Source organism: Lissotriton vulgaris, chromosome 12 (genome assembly GCF_964263255.1).
Source record: "Lissotriton vulgaris chromosome 12, aLisVul1.2, whole genome shotgun sequence".
NCBI classification, from domain to species: domain Eukaryota; kingdom Metazoa; phylum Chordata; class Amphibia; order Caudata; family Salamandridae; genus Lissotriton; species Lissotriton vulgaris.
In genome coordinates this window covers 785,950,518-785,970,817 of record NC_141700.1, presented here as the reverse complement: position 1 = coordinate 785,970,817, position 20,300 = coordinate 785,950,518, and the positions used below count along the sequence as shown (strand labels likewise).

The window sequence follows — 20,300 nt, the reverse complement described above, 5'->3', positions numbered from 1 at the left end:
CTTTGTCTCATTTTTCTTCAGATCGATCAGATTTTAATTCACCAGAAGGTGGAACTCGTAGAAGGTGAGTTTCTTTTATCCCCAGTAAGAGATGGCAATTGTTGGGGTGCATTCACACAGTCAAGCCTCATACGCATTCCTCCTGTGCACTCACACCTCTCACTCATAAGGGTGAACTACATGCAGCACATGGATCTTACTCTGTGGAGATGTCTGGCATGAGGACTGATTGAAAGAAGGTAGGGTATAGTGCCTCCTAACCTACCCACAGAGTCCCACAAAGTGTCTGCTTGCTCACACTCGGTGGATTGATGGTTAATGGAAATCTATCTATATAAAAATTAATGTCTGTCTGTCTGTCTATTTGTCCTTTATGCATTACTACACCATTCATCCGATCGCCATGAAACTTTGGGAAGTTGTTGAGTACACTCCCGCGAAGGTTTCTGGCATCACATTTTTTTAAATATCGAAGCAAGATAAGAAGCTGTTCGTATATAAACTGATCAAGCCCGTTCTTCTCAAACGAACGAGCATCGAGAATTGCTCCAAAGGTGAATTCCTCTAATGTAACCCAGCCCACCTCGAGCGCAGCTATGTGAGATGAGGGGGCCAAAGAAGCTGCCCAAACATGTCGAATCAGTCTTCGTTGTGCCGAGACGGAGTGTTGGCGAGACGGTGTGGGATCGGGAATGAACCCGAGTCGTGATGGTGGCACAAGGTATGAGCGTGCAAGCGATGTGCTCTCGCGCTCGCATTCAAAAATATACCAAATACGATGAGGCCTAATCCGGTTTGAAATAGAACCGGAGGGGAAGTAGTCTAGGGTGAAAGACACGGGGGCCAATATCGAGTGCGACACACAAGTATCATTAGAAAGCGTACCCAAACCAGAGAACAAAGTTAAATTACACCTTAAAAGGACATTCTGAGGTGTTCAGAAGATATAGGCCAATCCCATAAAACATAGGGAACTATTAATACTAAATAACATCCTATTTACATATATAGGAACTGTTAATACTAAATGACATCCTATTTACATATATACAAGTATCAGGTCACCAAAGCTAAAGGAATAGCTGGTGAGGCAGGAATTAGCAATTTTATTGTATGTGGTATTCCTAAACAATCGTTGTTCTGCTCCTCTCTAGATTAGATGAGCAGCACCACCATGTGGTGGACTGTTCAAAGTATGGTGTTGACAATTAGGTGCGGTGTGCTGAGCACGGAAACCAATTAAGTGACAGTGCTGAGAACCAGAAAGCACCAGCTCAAATTAAGTACTGCATGAGGGCCATGCTGGGCCATTTAATAAGCCATTGTGGACATCTGTAAGTTCCCTAGATTCCTATCACCTACTTCCACTTCTTTTTTGGGAGCATATGACGTTTATCTCACTGTTCAGTGCAGTGTGTTGCATAGTGGCAAATGCAAAAACAACAATTGATGGACAGAATGCAGAACAATGTCATACATTCAACCCAGTACAGAGATCTGGGCCTAAATCCATCGTTTTTTTGCACTCCACACCACCCCAGTTCAGACATGGCCATATGCAAATCAGCCTTGACCCTGTGCCTCATGGGAACAGTCCAGCCTGAACTGCCAAGCCATGTCTTCCCTGGAACGGAATCAAGCATCCTAGTGGCAGCAGGTTCACAGCTGAATTCAGTGTTTCAGTCCAGGGAGCATCTTCAGGATTCCAGCCCCCTTCACTAACCGCAGGACAGAGCTTTGCTTTCTGAAAGCTCAGGTATCCTAATTGTGGCAACAAAGACTGTGCCGACGGATGCCTCTAGAATCAATGTCCTTCCATAGAATACTGCACACAACGCTCCTGTTCTTAGATTTGCATTGTGATGGTCTACAAAGCATGAATATAGGAGCTGCATTTCCTTCATAGAGCAGGGTAATGAACATTTTTAGTGCCCACATCCATGAGCTGGTTTTGTTGCAACTGCCCTGCTTTAATGGCATGCATTAACTCTAAAAACATATGCGATAACATGTAAGTTGTAGACTTTCCTGTTCAGAAACATGACGGAACAACCACTGCTCCCTGATTCCTTCTATGTGCAGCAGAAGGAACAGTTTCAGCAACAAACAGATGTATAGACTTTTTCTCAGCCTGTAAACAGACACAGATGCAGCCCCTGGCCTCAAGGATTCCAAAATACAACTTTTACTGCCCTTTTGCTTAACCACATGGCTGCTGGCAGTTTTCCCTTCCTATGCTGGAAATTGATAAAGTCCATAAATCATGACGAGCTCAGCTCGTCATCAGCACAGCTCAACCGTGCATCATGACGAGCTGAGCTCGTCATGAGCATGGAAAGGGTTAAAGAAGCTCAGAACTTATGGTGCTGATGCAAGACTTGACACTTGGGTACATCTCCTGTACAAAACTCTGTGACCCCATTTGCTGCACACATATTGACTGTGCTCTCCCCTAAAATAGAAAATGTAATCCAAGTGCACACTGCATAGATTACCATGGTAAATTACCTCGTGCATATGTCACAAATGCCTGGCAGGACCTAGTCCCTGTGCATTTAAAAAAAAAGATCCACCCATATGCTTGGTAAAAATCAACTCTTAGTTATCCTTATGCTGGCTTTTAATAAGCACAGAATTCCACATCAACATAAAGTAAACTTACTTCCAGTTGTGAGCTGACGTGCAAATGACCCGCGGCATCCTGCGAGTGATGAAGCTTCTCTACTACCTCTGCTGCTGCTTCATACAGGAGCGCAATTTAATGTCCCCAAAGTCCCTTCAGCTATGACTAGGTAGAACAGGAATCGGCCCAGATTAGACTGTAAAGATAAAGATAAGATAAAGTTATTAGCCCACTTCTTTCTGGAAATCTCAAGGCAAAGAACAGAAGATTGACTTGTAGTAACTGAGCATGGAGCAACCCACTATATATGTGTGTGTGTGTGTATATATATATCAGTTCAGTTTCAGTTTTTAACGTCTTTATTTCGAATTTTCTTCATAAAAGACAAGCATACGAACACAAAGCACACAACAAGAATGTACAAATTTTGAACCAATAAAAAAAATTTGTTATAAATCTCAATCTTTAAAAAAACAATTAAATGTACATAGAAAGACGTCCTTAATAAAATTAATACAGGTATATATAAAAAAACATCACAGAAGTACTGGCCAAGAGGGATGGGTTTCACCCAACTTTTTAGTTTTTCACCTTGGAACACTTCGAACACACCTTATTCTGATTAGCCAGGCCCACCCAAGGAATTTTGCCAGTCCTAAAGACAGCCATTCGGCTGTGTTGTATCTCAGGATTGACAATGCTTCCTTGCTCACCCGGGTATTTAGTCTTTTACATATTGGCTTTAGCCACTTGTGGCGCGGTTCACGATAAGCTGTACATACAAATAGAAAGTGCCCTAGGGATTCTTTACTGTCATGGCAACAGGGACAAGATATAGACTCTGAGTTCTGCCATCCACTAGTAAATTCCCTTAGTGGCAAAGTTCCTATACGAAACTGATGGTAAAGTTTCCTGTCTAAGCTTTTAAGGATAGTGTCCCAATAGGTCTCTGTATGAGGAACTACTTTGTGGATCAAAAACATGCCTGTCAGGTTAGATTTCTCAGAGAGCATAATATATTCTTCTTTAACCGTGGACCAGAAAAGAAGTTTAAAATCTTTCTTCGACGGGAAGGTGTGATTTCCCAGCTCGGTCCAGAGCAAATGAAGACCCATTCTAGTAAGAGTGTTCTTGACAGATTTAAACCAGGGTATGTCCCCTGCCCCTTGTTGTGCTCTTACATCCTGTATCTCTTGGGCAAACATGACAAGTTCCGGGGTAGACCAGATGCGTCTCCATAACACCACCATCCTATATTGGGCATGATGTTTAATGGAGTGAAAGCCCATGTCTAGCATTAATGGTAATGATGGTGTCGACGGAGGGAGACTGACTAAATTACGAAAGAATTTATTCTGGATCTTGTCCAGAACAGCCAGATCTACATTCCCCCACAGGTCGGCCCCATAAAGTATGGCAGTACTAATTTTGGCGCTATAGATTTTGAGCACAGGTAGAACTCTTTTGGTCAGGGAGCAACGTTGCTCTTTCACAAGGCACCCAGATAGTCGAGCAAATTTTAGACTAAGTGCCGCTATTTGTTCTTTCCAGCGTAACCTATAATCTATTACAACTCCGAAGTATGTCATAACCTCTACTTGTTCTAGGCTAGACCCATTCATCGTCACATGGCCCCTCAATGGTTTATTCTTTGTCAGGACCATGAACTTAGTCTTAGAAACATTAATTTCGAGGTCATTTTCGTTACAGAAGTCCACAAACTTATTAATAGCTAACTGAAGGCCCATCTGTGTTTTAGCTAGGATTAGGGTGTTATCAGCGAAAATTAAAAGGAGAAATTTGGTCCCACCCAGTGTTGGTGCATCTGTCGGGGTAGCTAAGAGAAACTTGACCACCTGGTTGATAAAAAGTATGAATAGGGTGGGGGCCAGGACACAGCCCTGTCTCACTCCACGGGTCACAGGGAAGGAGTCTGTTACCTGTCTCTGGCGACCCCACCTTACTCTGGCGAAATATTCCTCGTGCATCCTGATTGTAAGCTCTAGAAGGGCAGTTGGAACACCCATTCTCCTTAGGGCTGCCCACATCTTCCCTCTAGGGACCAAATCAAACGCAGATTTGAGATCCACAAATGCTGCGAATATAGTACCTCCTCTTAAAAACACAGTCTTCCAGTAGATCATAGCAAATCTGAGTACTTGGTCGACTGTGCTTATATTAGCCCTGAAGCCAGCCTGCAATGGAGACAGGATGTTTGTTTCTATCATCCAATGTTGGATTCTGCCTAGCAGCATTCTGGCGATTACCTTCTGCAGGGCATCGATAAGACTGATGGGGCGATAATTTCCCGCAACAGTCCTATCCCCTTTTTTATGCACAGGGAGAATCTCCGCCCCTTTCCACGAGTCTGGGATTCTGACCCCTCTAGCTATGGCATTCGCTAAGTTAGTTATGTAGGGGACCCAATATAGTTGATCATACTTAAAAAGGTCCGCTGGGACACAGTCCATTCCAGGAGCTTTTCCATTCTGCACTAATTTTAGAGCTTTTGTAGCTTCCAATTCTGTGAAAACAATCTGATCAAATGAGGGTACGGCAGTCAGAGCACTGGTAGCCTCCCTAGAGTTAGGGGAAATCCGTTCTGTGTTACTGAACTGCGCCGAGAAATGCTTAACCCATTCCTCGGCAGGGACATAATTAACAGGAGTTTGCTGGTCCCCAGTCCCTCCCCATTTCACAACTTCCCAGAATTTTTGTTGATTAGTGGATGTACTGGCCTTATACAAGTCTAACCAACGTTGCTCATCCCAGTTTGTTTTTGCCTGCTTAAGCACCTTCTTATAGTTTGCCCTTTCTCGCTTAATATCTGTAGCGGATCTAGTTTTAATAGCGGCTATCAAGGTGCTATGGGCAAGAGAGCAAGTCTTATCGTACCATTTCGCCCCTGTTTGAACCGGGCCATTTTTCCTTCTTTTTACTAGTTTGATAAAAAAAGTTTTAATTTTCTTAAAGAGAGACTCGTGAATCACCCCGATTTGTTCCAGTGACGTCCCTTCATCTAATATGGGAGCCATCTGTTTTGTTGCTGCTATTACCTCCTTTGAAACCTTATCTAAAATGGTGGGATCATCCAGAAGCCTAGCCCAACGTACCCTTCTACAATCGTTCGTAAGAACAGCCTCAGCAGTAATAAAATTAGTTACTCCATTTGTCTGTAGTTCACTTTTTAATATTAAGTTTACTACTAGGGGATTATGATCACTTTCTGACCTTGTGACTATTTCCATATCCTCCAGTGAGTTCCAAAACTCCATCTTGATTAAGAAGTAATATATACGGCTTGAATAAAGGGAATTATCAAAAGTAACATTTCCCAACAGGTCAGATTTTGTCCTCCCATTCGCTGCTCGTAGATCCCATTCTAGGCAAAGACCTAGCCACTGCATAACAGCCTCTGTTACTTTTTTAACAGGTGGAATAGTTAAGAGGGGAATGTTCCAAATTTGATCAGTTTCCCCATAACACCCAATATCCAAATTGGGGACAGGTTCAAATGAGCAATTGGCCACCATTACACATTTATCTCTGCCAATGATGTTCAGTAGGGAGTCTAAATCATCAGCCGTTTTCGTAGACTTCCCACCAGGTCGCCCCCTTACGTATATGTTAATCAGGAAAAGATCTTGGTTATTTTTACTACTTAATTTCAAGGCTAAAATGTCATTACTCAGTATAGGAAGGTCAGAGATTTTATAGCCTAAGGATTGTCTAATCCAAATAACAAGGCCCCCAGACGGCCGACCTTTTAAACCTTTACAGGCTGGTTTATAATGGTTGAGGTAGCCAGCCCGATAAATAGCATCAATAGTCCAACTTTCCTGTAGTATAATTACATCGTGTAGATCCACAAAAGACCCCCAATCTGCTTCTGTCAATTTCCCCTTCAAACCCGCAATGTTCCAGGATAAGATCTTAAGGGTAGGAGCAGATAACTTTGGCAAAATATCAGCTGGATGCACATTCCCCCCACTGGTCTCGGGTGTAAAAGTATGGCTTATGGTTTCCCACCTACCATTCCTTCCCTGGTCCACATTCCCCCCACTGGTCTCAGGTGTAAGAGTATCGCTTAAGGTTTCCCCCCTACCATTCCTTCCATGGGGGACTTTTCTAGGCTCTGGCACGATCCTATCCATTATAATGATAGGGTCAGTAAGTGAACAATTCCCTGTAGCTCCAGTCAGCCCAGGTACCGAAGGGCCATTGTTAAGTCAATCCACACCTTCCAGGCCTGATAAAGGTGCAAACCGGTTCGAGAGGTGGGGCTGGAACAATGAGTAGATTGGAGTTTCAAAATGATGTCTATCCCTAGGTCTATACCTTCTAAAGTAGGGGTGCAGTGTTTGGGCTCTATTAGAATTTAATGTGGGATAGAAATAGTGCAGGGATAAAGTTTGTACATCCCCAAGTCTACCATATCTAGGTTCCCTGCTAATGTATTCAGCAACCCATGACTCTCTGAAGCTGATTACCACACAATCCCCCTCAAGATCTTTTTTACTATAACCTACCCAGTCCACTCTCCTAACGTTAAGGATCTCTATATTACCTTATTATGAAGATCTTTGTGTGTTTCTCTCTTACCTTCCCCTAGGGGAGCCACGCCAGTTAAAATGATGATATATGGTAGCGATTCAGGGGGGAGGTTCACACAATGTTTCCTAGGTACAGATTTAAACCTAGGCCGTGTACTTTGGTCGAGATGACTGGTAGGATTGGGAAGTTTCCTAACTGGGGGATGCGGTGTAGAGACTACAGCAACCTTTTGCTGTGGTATACTTTCGGTTATCTGTTTATTCATTACAACAGGGACGGGGTTTTGCTGAGGAACTTTTGTGGTGGGGGGTCCCGTTTTCGATCTGTTACCCCCATCCTTATTAATCACAGTATTATTCTTGGGGAGAGTCGGGGCTGTCGGGGCTGTACCCTTTGAGGCTAGGGTGGCGTGGATTCTATTTGTTGCCGCTATGTTCTCTTTTACTAGCGTGTCCAGGGAGTCCATCTTGGTGTTTAATAATCTGGTCCGTTCAAATAACGGTAAGAGTAAGGATTTAATCAGTAACTCTATTTTGGCCAGAAGTATTCCTTCTACAATGTTTACAGTAGCATTATGTTCCTCAGGTTGAACCACTGCTATAGGGGTGGGTGTCTGAGAGGGGGGTATAAAGGTAGATCTCAATCCCTTGATATGTTCCCCTAAGTCGCTCGAGTCTACCCTTTTCCGTTTACCAGGATTATGGGTAGGCGGGTATTGGGAGAGGATAGATGAGTTTGCTCGCTCTGAACTTAAGGTGAGATTGGGGGAGTCAGAAAGACCGGTATCCTCACCAGATGGATCATGGTAGATAGATCCCTATCCACTATGATGTCGTGTTCTGTAACAAGTACACTATCTTTACTAGCCCCCTTTGGATCCAGTGTTTGACTGGTGGATGCAGTTACTACCACTAAATCCTCATTAACATCGGAGCTGCCTTCATTCAATAGGGAAAGTGGAACGGGGGAAACGGCCTCATTGATTTTACCAAGTGAGGATCTCTTGCCCGTGATTAGGTCAAGTGATAAGCGTTTTTCGGCAAGTGCTATTTCCTTCTCCAATATGCAGGTGGTGCGTTTAAAAAACTGATCAATTGTACCTGTAAAGGTACCATTGGAAGTGGAAACCTGGACTCGCCTTTCTTTACCTGACCGTAGGGGCATATTGACACCGTGCACTTACTAATCTGTCACTATCCACAAAGTACAAACAGACAATCAATACAACAACCCACAATCAATAATCAACGTCTGAGTTCTACCAGCAATGTGGCAACAATGATGACCTGGTAATACACTAAATAAACACCTACAAGTAGATACCAAGTAATATTGGAAACATGATGTTGGGGGGGTGGCCCGACCCGGCCCTTGCCGGCCCCTGACGGCCACAGACGGTCCCGCCCTTGTCCCGGGCTTCTCCCGGTCGCTCCCGCGCAGCGGGGCTCAGCTGTTTATTTTGTATGATCTGAAGAGGAAGGAGAGGGAGGAGCCTGCAGGGAGAGCTGCCCAGATGGCTTCAATGAGGGCGGGCGGGCGGGTGCTCCTTGGACAGGTAGTCCTGCGCCTCCGCCTGCTAGCAGCCCTGCAGGTTTTGATGATAGATGTTGCAGTCTGCTTTCAAGAAAGTTAAAAAACTGCTTCCCAGGCGACGTGGGACCCGCGCAGCGGGTACAGCTAGGTGCTGACACGAACAGAGGGAGAAAAGGTCAGTTCCGCTGCCTCAGACAAGGTGCTGCCAGGAAAACGCTTAACGAGGTGTCCCACTAGCAGCCCAGTTCAGCTACCTTTTCAACGGACCAGTGAGGGAGGAGCCTGCAGGGAGAGCTGCCCAGGTGGCTTCAATGAGGGCGGGCGGGCGGGCGCTCCTGGGACAGGTAGTCCTGCGCCTCCGCCTGCTCGCAGCCCTGCAGGTTTTGATGATAAATGTTCCAGTCTGCTTTCAAGAAAGTTAAAAAACTGCTTCCCAGGTGACGCGGGACCCGCGCAGCGGGTACCGCTAGGTGCTGACACGAACAGAGGGAGAAAAGGTCAGTTCCGCTGCCTCAGACAAGGTGCTGCCAGGAAAACGCTTAACGAGGTGTCCCACTAGTAGCCCAGTTCAGCTACCTTTTCAACGGACCAGTGAGGGAGGAGCCTGCAGGGAGAGCTGCCCAGGTGGCTTCAATGAGGGCGGGCGGGCGCTCCTGGGACAGGTAGTCCTGCGCCTCCGCCTGCTCGCAGCCCTGCAGGTTTTGATGATAGATGTTCCAGTCTGCTTTCAAGAAAGTTAAAAAACTGCTTCCCAGGCGACGCGGGACCCGCGCAGCGGGTACCGCTAGGTGCTGACACGAACAGAGGGAGAAAAGTCAGTTCCGCTGCCTCAGACAAGGTCCTGCCAGGAAAATGCTTAACGAGGTGTATATATATCGAGGACTAGAAACATTGAGAGTATTTTTTCTGTTTCTAATACCATGTGATGGCATATTGCACTTTAAAAGGGTGATCAGCCCTCGTGACGTTGTCATGTGATCAAGGCTATCTCTAGCCGAAACGCGTCATGGCGGACTGGTGCTGGGCTAAACACTAAATAAAACATTTGCACCAAACTACGGGTCTTGCTGGTTCCTGAGTTGTTTGATCGGCTGAATGCTGTATGCTGCCTAGGAGCGCCACGTACCTCGTATCTCAGCTGGGTAGCTTCACCGGCTTGTTGCGAGACCCCTCCTCGGCTTTGGGCGAAGTTGCAGCGAGAAGCGACCTTCCTGTCGGGAAATTTTGAAAAGCTCCGTGTTCGGAGAAGCTGCCACGCCCCAGGGTTCATCGGATCCAATTGCTGGCCGCGTTCTAGAGGAAAGCCCAGAAGTGGTTCGGAGGTTACAGACCAGCGTCGGTTGGTCCGGACATCTTGAGCCTGCGGAGCGAGTACCAGGAGCGGCTGACATACGGACTGCTTTACTTCCCTGTGAGGAGTTCCAGAAACGCTGTCCGAGGACTACCGGTAGGACGCGTTTTTGAGTGTGCTTGTATACCCATATTGCCCTCTGTCACCATGTCCGCAGACACGTTAAGGGGGCGCATGGAGGCGTCGAAGGGTATGTTTACGGACCCCCCGGCTGGGGAGTCCGTCGTCCAACCCAGTTCCAAAGCTGCACCGGAGCAGAGCTCTGGGATTAAAGAATTGTTTAAAAAGCTGGAAAAGTGCAGCAAAAGCGAGCAGTCGAAGTGGTGGGAGCATACATCACTGGCAGGCTATTTAGAGGTGGGTCGCGTGCCGAGGGGTCTGCGCATTCTATTAGCACCATCGTATGAGAAGCCAGACCCCCAAATGTTAGCTGACTGGGCACAGTGCAACCTAGAAAATTCCAAACGCTTGATGGGGATCCTTATACAATACGCTGAAAGCGACAGGGTCAAATTACTTGAGGAGATTGATGCCATCAATGCTGATATTGATAAATTCCCTCCATCTGCCGAAATAACTAAATACAGAGAGGAAATGGCAGTAAGACTCAAGCGTGAGGAAGATATAATAAAGAAGAGGAAGGCATACAAATTCCAGCGTGATCGGCTGGACTATGAAAATGGCCGAATCTTCACGTTTGCCAAGCGCTATGATACAATTAAACAGCGACATAGCAAAGAACTTTTAAATATAGCTCCCACCGCCAATGCTGACAAAAATGCAACTGTGCCAACACAACGGATTGAAGTATCTTCTGTTTCAGGAGAGAGTTCAACATATGAGAGTGAATCAGAATCAGAGATGCGACGCCAGCAGATGTTGGGGTTTTGCAAGTTCACCCCAGGGCAAGAAATGGAGATGGTGACCCAGGATCGAAAACTCACTCTCCGCTCTGGGGCACAATCAGCCGCCGCCAGCGCAAAAACAGGAAGCGCGCAGAGAGGCGGTTCTGCAACAAACGCCGCAAACGCAAATGGCAAGCCGCGGAAACAGCGCACCAGGAAACAATGGAACAAAACATAGGTAGCACAACAGCAATAACACCAGCTACCGCTGAAGTTTCCCAAACCAACTCGCAAGCGGTCATCAACCTTTCTGATGTGAACCTAACTCCAAAAGAAACTGCAATACTTTCATTGGGGCTTTCATATAGTCCAAAGGAAAACTTTGACTATGCGACTACAAAAATCAATGTTTTTAAGTTTGTTCGCAAGTTGAAGCTACGGAAACACTTTGCTTCACGTACCAGTTCCAATGACAACACTGGCGTTATTAGTGAAGTGTCTGCTCCGACCACGATCTCAACTGGTAGTGATGGAGATACTATTGTGTTGGGGGCAGCACTCACACAAGAACTATTGGAACTACACCAAGAGGAATTTGGCCCCTCCACTGAAAGTCAGGAAGCACTGGGGGGAGAACCACTACCAATTTCTTGTGCAACAAATTTTAAATTAAAATCGAAATTTTGCCCCTTAATGATCAAAGATAATATAGATATCTTCCATGACCGTGTTGTCACTCAACTCAAGGAACTTCAAATCAGAACTGCTAATCAAACCAAACGATATGACCACAGTGACAAAGAATACCACACTCTTATCAAAAAACTGAGAGCAAATAAGAACCTGGTGATCAGACAATCTGATAAGGGGGGTAACGTGGTCCTTTGGCCACGCAAAATGTACTTAGAGGAAGCCCTCAAGCAACTCAACGATAGAGAGTGCTATCGCCGCATTTCCACGCAAGAGGCATCCAATTCCAGGAACGAAATTTACCTCAAACTATCGGCGTGGAGAAGCAAGGGCCTCATCACAATGGATGAATACAAGTTCCTGAAAAAAGATCAGCCAGTCACACCGGTGATATATTTCATCCCTAAAGTACATAAGAACGTACAACAACCCCCAGGCAGGCCCATAATATCTGCGTGCAACAGCTTATTAGAGAATATGAGCAGATATATCGACTATTTTTTACAGGAATATGTAAGGGGTCTGCCATCCTTCATTCTTGACACCAGTGACTTACTAAGAAAGATCCAAGACTTCGTGTGGTGCCCTAATTATGTCCTTGTATCTATGGATGTTACATCGCTGTATAAAGCATATTCCATATTGATGGTTTAAGGGCCGTGCAACATTTCTTGGAGAAAAGAAATCCATGCTTCCATGACCATTCTAAAATGTTGTTAGATATGATCAATATCTGTCTTGAAAATAACATCTTTCTCTTTGCCAATCAGTTATTCATACAGACCAGGGGGGTGGCAATGGGGGCCTGCTTCTCTCCCAGTTACGCCTGTCTACATATGGGGTACTGGGAGGAGCAGGTCCTGAAGAAGAAATTTGCTACCGTAATGGACACCAAAGTTAAACTTTGGTTAAGATATATAGATGACCTGGTTTTTGTATGGGATGGATCTGAGTCAGAGGTGACCCTTTTCATTGAGGAATTGAATATTAACAACTTGAACATTCAATTCACGAGCACTCTGAGTAGGGTATCCATTGTATTTTTGGATGTGGAGTTATATGTTTGTGATAACAGCTTGCATACCAGATTATACCGCAAACCCACGGCTGGGAATACACTGCTGCATGCTGGAAGCCATCACCCAGCACATCTGATACGCAGTATCCCTTATGGGGAGATGCTGCGCATCAGAAGAATTTGCAGCAGTGAGGAAGAGTGCCGGCTGGCACAATCAGCATGTAGGGCCAGATTTGTTGAGCGTGGCTACAAAACAGATACGATAGACAATGCTACCCACAGGGCTAATAGAATTGATAGAAATGCACTCCTGGGCTCAGGTAGTGCACAGGCTAGCTCCGCCACTGTGGGCACTGATGGTGAGACAAGACTGATTATGGCATACAACAAACAACACAAAAGTATCCATAAAATAATTAAGGACAATTGGTCCTTAGTCTCTTGTGATCCAGTGATCGGATCAGCCATCAGTACCAATCCCAGCGTTACCTATCGCAAAGCACACTCAATGAAGGATAGTCTTGTATCTAGCAGCCCTGAAGTGGTATCAGGAACATGGCTCAATGATAGTAAAGGCTTTATAAGATGCTCAAGCTGTAAAGCGTGTAAACATGGCATCAGCAAGACTGAGGTCTCCACTCCTCTTTCACCCTTTCCAATTAAGATCCAACAAAAATTAAACTGTAAATCAGAATTTGTTGTGTATGTCTTGGAGTGCCCATGTGGCCTAAGATATGTTGGCAGCACCAGGCCACAGGTGCATAAGCGCATACTGCAACATCTGCGTGCGATCACCCATGCAGATGCAGCTTACCCAGTAGCCAGGCACTTCGAGAGCAAACATGGAAAGGATGCATCCCTACTTAGGTATTCCGCGATAGATTGTGTTCCTCCCCAAAGGAGAGGCGGTGATAGGGAGTCCCTTTTAAGAAAGCTTGAGACTCGCTATATAATCCTTTTAGACACCAAGGCACCGCTTGGCCTTAACACAGGGGAGGACTGCCACACCTATCTTTGAAATTATCTGAGTGGGACACATTGAGCCAGCCATCCAAATCCTTGAGTTACTTTGAGTTGATGCATTTTGCATTTTGTACAGTATTGTGTGACTATGAACTGTAGGTTGTACATTATGTTTAAATATTCGACATCCCCTTCTCCCTCCATGACCAATAGATAATTTTCTTTCAAATTTTAACATTTCACGCACTTGGTAGCACTTTCTTGCCATCAACTTATGTTGCACAATTAGCATATTTTGCACAAGTACAATGTTTACATCTTTGGCATGGGTACATGCCCACTGGGGCATTATTGCACTCAATTGATCTATGGATTTCAAAACATAATACCTTGATCAAATGTGTTTATTAATTAATTACAATTTTAGTTATATTTTAATATTTATATAACTATTTATAGGTCTTTCAACTTTTATAAGTATTTTAAAAGTTCATTATTGCCAGTGCCCTGTAAATTTACATGCATGAATTTGTACTGTAATAAGAGTGAACGTTTTACATTGTGCACAACTTTATAACTTATATTGTATTAACATGCATTTGTGATGCTAATATGTGTGACATTTTGTAATATTATACGGGCATTCATGCCGTAATTATTTGTTTCGAGGACTAGAAACATTGAGAGTATTTTTTCTGTTTCTAATACCATGTGATGGCATATTGCACTTTAAAAGGGTGATCAGCCCTCGTGACGTTGTCATGTGATCAAGGCTATCTCTAGCCGAAACGCGTCATGGCAGACTGGTGCTGGGCTAAACACTAAATAAAACATTTGCACCAAACTACGGGTCTTGCTGGTTCCTGAGTTGTTTGATCGGCTGAATGCTGTATGCTGCCTAGGAGCGCCACGTACCTCATATATATATATATATATATATATATATATATATATATATATATAATATATATATCATGTTCTAAGTAGAAATCTTCATTCAGCAAAAAGTGTGTTAAATACCCATCATTCTCGTTTTAACTGCAACAATCAAATCGTAATCGCGTGTATACATATCTCCATCATTGCACATCCTTGAGATGGCGTGGGACTGCACTGCTGGAGAGAGAAGCTTGAACATGAAATGGGAACGGAGGTGGGAGAAATAATAAAATAGTCCTTTGAAAAGCAAATAGCACAAACGAGCTGAAAGAAAGTAATTCGGAGCAGGAAATATAGTATGAATAATTGACAATAAAATGGATGAGGGAGGGAAGAAAGTAAAGGCACATTTCTTTGTAAGCACTGGAAAAACACCATCCCTATTATGTACAATCAATTGAAAAATGCGTTTATTTAGATAAATTAGTAGATACAACCACATAAATAATACTAATTATTAAAGCACCATAAAACAGTTTAATCAGTTGCCTAACAATATCTGATTTATTCATCATACTTGTAACAGCATTTATAAATTGACCTAAGGCTATGGTCAAATCTTGGTGGCACCTTGTGAACTAACAGCTAAATCACAGACTCCTGTATAAAATGTTTTACAGATAGGAGTAAATAAAAAGCAATACATAAACGTGGAAAAAAATGCAGTTAGTATTGTGAAGACAAAGGAATTTTGAGTTGTTTCCTCAGATTTTCCTACAGAATTCAGTTGCTATAGGGTTCAGTAAATAGGGTTGCAACCATATATAAACTTTAAGATGCAGTGCCGTAAATTGCCATCTTAAAGCTTGTGGACATACCGAAAACTTATCCTCTCCCCCTAATGTTACTAATGTTAAAACTATTGATTCTTAAACATTATAGCACCAGATGTTTTTACAGTCAAAAAAGAATAAACACTGGCATCTACTGGTTTTTTAAAAACAATTTTTAAAAGCATTGGCAAACACTGAAAAGACCCTAAATGCACCGCGCATAGAAACTGAAAACAGGAAAGTCTAATTATATAGAAGATAGTTCTTCCCTGTGTACTGAAAGTTGACCCCCATCGTAAAATACAAACATTGTATTTTTGAGCATCACATGTGTAGAGAGAGGTCCCTGGGTGGGGGATTTGTATGACCTTGACAACTGTTTGTTGATTTGTGTGATCTGTCTGTCTCTTTGCCTGCCTGTCTGTCCATACACCCATCTATCCTATGCTCAGAGTCAGCTGAGTGACAAGCCGCCTCAGTGGTTGATCTCTGAGCAGTGCTGCAATTGGGTGCAGTGCCAGCATTAATGGGTGTTTTCTTATTGCCCACAGCGTTCCTTGGCTTTGAAACCAAAAACAAGTACGAGATCCGGAACAGCCTGGGCCAGAAGATCTTCTACGCCAAGGAGGAGAGTGACTGCTGCACCCGCAACTGCTGCGGCTCCCTGCGGCGCTTCAACATGAAGATCACCGACAACTCTGGTGTCGAGATCATACACCTGATCCGGCCCTTCAAATGCGCCAGCTGCTGCTGCCCATGCTGCCTGCAGGAGGTGAGGAGGGGCGCGGGTGCCATCTACTGCTGCGGGTAGAGAGACTGTTGGTGGGCACCTTACCAGTCTGTAGGCAGCAGTGCAAGGGGTTGAGCTTGCACTTGTTCTCTGTGCTCCTGCCAGCCAGTGCAGGCGTTGGCATTTCCTGTCTGTAAACCCTTATCATTCAAAGACTGGAACACACACACCACTCAGCCAGTGCATCTCAGCCATGCCACACTTCCCATGATGCAACAGTGCATTATGATGCAGTACGTGCACAAACCAGTGACCCTTCCTATCACTTGCTTGTCATTACCTTTGACCCTATGTGCTGGCTCCTGGTGAGGTTTGTGCTCCACACATACCACATACATCCTACTGCCATTGTAGTACTGGCACCCACACACTGTTCAACCAGTGCCTCTCAGCCATGCTACAATACACCATGATACAACATAATTCTACAGTGCATCATGATACAGTAACAGTCCACATACCAGTGACCCCTCCTATCACGCGGTCTTCTGGCGAGGTACATGCTCCATAAATACCACAAACATCCTACCTGTTATTGTTGTCCTGCTACACACAAACACGGCTCAACCAGTGCATTTCACCTATGTCATGCAGCACTAACTACCAATTAGGTAACTGACCTGTAGACAACTTTTTTAGAGCACCTCAAACCTGTCCTGCTGAATGCCCTTCCGTTCACGTGCTGAAACATATACACAGCTATGAGAGTACACCTCAGTCCTGCTCTGCAGCATCCGCAGCTACTCTAGTAATAAGACAGATATATAGCTCGGTCAGTTCACCTCAGTCCTGACCTGCAGCACCGCCTATTGTTTCAATACTGGACCTAAACAGCACTCTGACAGTGCACCTCCAACCCCTCTCATTTGTGCAAAGCCTGACATTTGGAAACTGTTCTTCCAGTAGATCCGAGCCCTGTCTGTGCACCCACTGTGGGCCCAAATGAAAAGCCTTTAAACAGCTCTTCCAATGAACCCCAGTCTTCATCTGTTTTGCACCCTCTGTTCTTTTCCGAATTGTGGACCCTATTCAACTCTGCCAGTGCACCTCAGTCCTGTCCTGCTGCAGCTCTGGTGAATGCACTTCTGAGAGCCACCCAGAGCTCTGCTCGGGCACCTCAGTCCTGTCTTGCAGCAGCGCCTGCGCTTACAGTTCATTGTACACCAGGACACAACCAACCTAGAACTAGTTTAGCCAGAGTTAGGGCTCTTCACCCAATTATAGCTCGGTTCCTCTGGCACAGAGAGCCAGTTACCCACATCTGGGCATGCCCAGCGCACTGCTATTCAGATCCTCATGTCAGTTCGGCCTGAACTGTTCCCATGGGGAGCAGGGTCAAGACTAATTTGCACATGGCTGGGTCCAAACCGAGGTGGCTTAGGGCCATATGTATGAACACATTTTCCCATGGACACAGAATGGGCAAAACCCTTTTGATGCATCTGACCCATTGTGTGAAAGATGCCGGTGGACTGTGATGCGGCCCAAGAGATTGCCAGTGGCTGCGATTGATTGAAGCATTCCATCCATCGCGTTGTTGTTTTAAAGTACATTTTATAGCAGGTAATAGCACAAAAAAAGATGATCCGGTAGCACTCTTTAGAAAGGAAAAGCATCAACAGTGGTACTCACAGGAAGAAGTCTAGTACAGCTGTTGCATGGCGCTTACAGAGTCCAGCTGTGTGCACTCGGATCCATTTACAAAGTTTTGCAAGGCATGAAACAGGCCCCCTGGTGGTGGAGCCCCCGACATCAGTAGTGCAGAGGAAGTACAGATTTTAAACCTCAGGGCATTGATTTGTATGGTGCCATAATAAAGCAAAGTTAACATAGCAAAAGGCACTGTCTGAGCATCCTAAGCGCAGACCAGCCAGAGGGTAGGTTTAACGCGCCACATGAGGCATTATTAGTAAAGTCCTGGTCAAAGTAGAAATAATGCAAATCGGGAAAAAAGAGTTTAGGTCTCCAGAAAGCACCTGGTAGGTGTTTCTAGGGTGACATTTGAGGAGGGCCAGAAACATGACAATGTAACATCCGAAACTATATTAAAAACAAATATGGCGCAGGAGAACCATATGACGCAAATGCCTGGCAGGGTGACTTGGTGGGGTAAGAAACTGGTGTGGGAGCACACTGCTTCACCTCCCAGCAGAGTCGCCCCTGGGCATCATGGTAGATGCAGTTCAGATCGACAAGCGAGTACACTTTGAAAGTCTTGAGTGTTTCACCAGGTGGGTGCAGATTGGTGCTGGCCATCTCTGACTTGGTGGGGTAAGCAGTGTAAAGAAATGCACTGAATTGTTACTACCTCTTATTCACCTGCGTGGAAATAGGTACTGTTCAGCGCTCTCTGCACACCTCGTGAATCAGACTTGTGTACCAAAAGACAGGGCTACTTACCTATAAAATTGGTCTAGCACTGCAGCGGGTGTCTGTCTTTTGTATGCGAGCCATCAGACTTATCTAAGAGTTGACGGAAGGCTTCAGACTTTTAAGCAGAGCAGCAAGATAAAATGAGGATGGCACGAAACGAGGGGGCTTGTGGGGTAACTCTCCCTGGAGGGTCTTCTGACACCTTTGAATTGGCTAGAGGGTCGTTGAAGAGGGATATTTGTTTCCAGTACTTGGTGGAACCAATTGAGAACAGGATATTGTACAGCTTTTGAATCTGTAATGGTCACAAGCTCAAAACCAGTGTTTTTGTGTAAGTAGTCTTTGCTCCTGCTGTTTATAAGTAGAGGTACGCCCACCTCTTGACAACAGAGCTGTAAAACAATAGGAAAATGATAGCTTGTATCTAAAAGCACAACAGACCTACAAAACGATAGGCAAAGGACATTTTGTATCTAAGAGCACAGCAGAGCTGTAAAACAATAGGTAAGTGATACCTTGTATCTAAGCGTGCAACAGAGCTACAAAACGATAGGGAAATGATACCTTGTATTTAAGAGTACAGCAGAGCTACAAAACAATAGGCAAATGATAGCTTGTATCTAAGAGTACAGCAGAGCTACAAAACGATAGGCAAATGATAGCTTGTATCTAAGAGTACAGCAGAGTTACTAAGCGATAGGCAAATGATACCTTGTATCTAAGAGTACAACAGACCTAGAAAACGATTGGCAAAGGATACCTTGTATCTAAGAGTAGTAACAAATCACCTGCTTGGGCCACAGCACAACTTAATTTTAGAAGCGTAACATTTCCTGGGTCTCGTGGGCAGCAGTACCTTTAAGATTGCCATGACTTGGAGGTCACTCAAGGACTTGTGTAGTCTAGTCTGGCTCCAGTTCGCCTGGGGTAGTAGCGCCATATCGCTGATCCGATTCATGAACTGCAAGCGCTTGTGTAGTAGTGTACCGCTAGGGCGCAGTTCTTTCCAGACATAGGGGGTAGCATCACCTGGCAATAGGCACACTTGGATGGCGCCCTTGAAGTTATAAACCTAGTCGGGCAGGATGTTTGTTCTGCAAATCGACATGAAGGAAACCCCTTCCACCTGGAGATGTTTCAGCACTTTCAGAGTTGTTTGCTCAAGTCACATTTTTTAAAACCTATAATTAAATTCTTTAATGTTCAATGTCAACTCATGATGAAACAAAAGCCTCACTGTGGACAAGCATGCCAATATGTTAGACATGAAATGAACGGCAGGGTCTGGTGGATTAGTGTACTAATGAGTGCACTGTAGGGGTCTGTGTTTGACCTCATGGTCACAGGTTCTATTCCTGTTGGGTTAACTCAGCCTTTCATCCTTTTGAGGTTGATTAAAGGAGTACCATTGAGTTGGGTAACAGTAGACCTCTGTTATTCAGCTCCAAGATACCCTTCTGGGTGAATGTTTGCTTTACAGATACATGTTATATATGTAAATGGAAATTCAAGTTTTTGCAACCTTTTTGTGCCCCAGACGAGACACCTTCCAAAGTCAGTGCACGTTAAATGTGAGGTCAGATACCACAGTGCGAATGACAGCAGCTGTTGTGGGGTACCACGGCTACCTTCACCAAACCACCTTACTCCTTCACCAGCGGATGTGGGGTCTCGCGTCACCATGACCTTCACCAAACCACCTTAATTCTTCACCAGCGGGTGTGGGGTCCCGCTGTCACCATCACCTTCACCAAACCACCTTAGTTTTTCACCACACCAGTGCTCACATAATTAGAAATGCTCCAGGTGTTATTTTTAAAAGCAGTGTAAGCTTTATTTTTTCATCTT

The 20,300-nt window shown here is 44.7% G+C and overlaps 1 protein-coding gene across 2 annotated transcripts in view; it reads left to right on the top strand.

Moving 5' to 3' along the window:
* The window catches only part of LOC147678716 (phospholipid scramblase 2-like), a 185,347-nt gene that overhangs the window by 155,563 nt on the left and 9,484 nt on the right, over window positions 1–20,300 (top strand). For both annotated transcript variants that reach the window (XM_086946174.1, XM_086946173.1), the window contains exons 4-5: window positions 22–64; window positions 15,841–16,061. In XM_086946174.1, coding sequence (XP_086802300.1) covers window positions 22–64; window positions 15,841–16,061 — 264 coding nt within the window. The remainder of the gene's footprint in view (window positions 1–21; window positions 65–15,840; window positions 16,062–20,300) is intronic.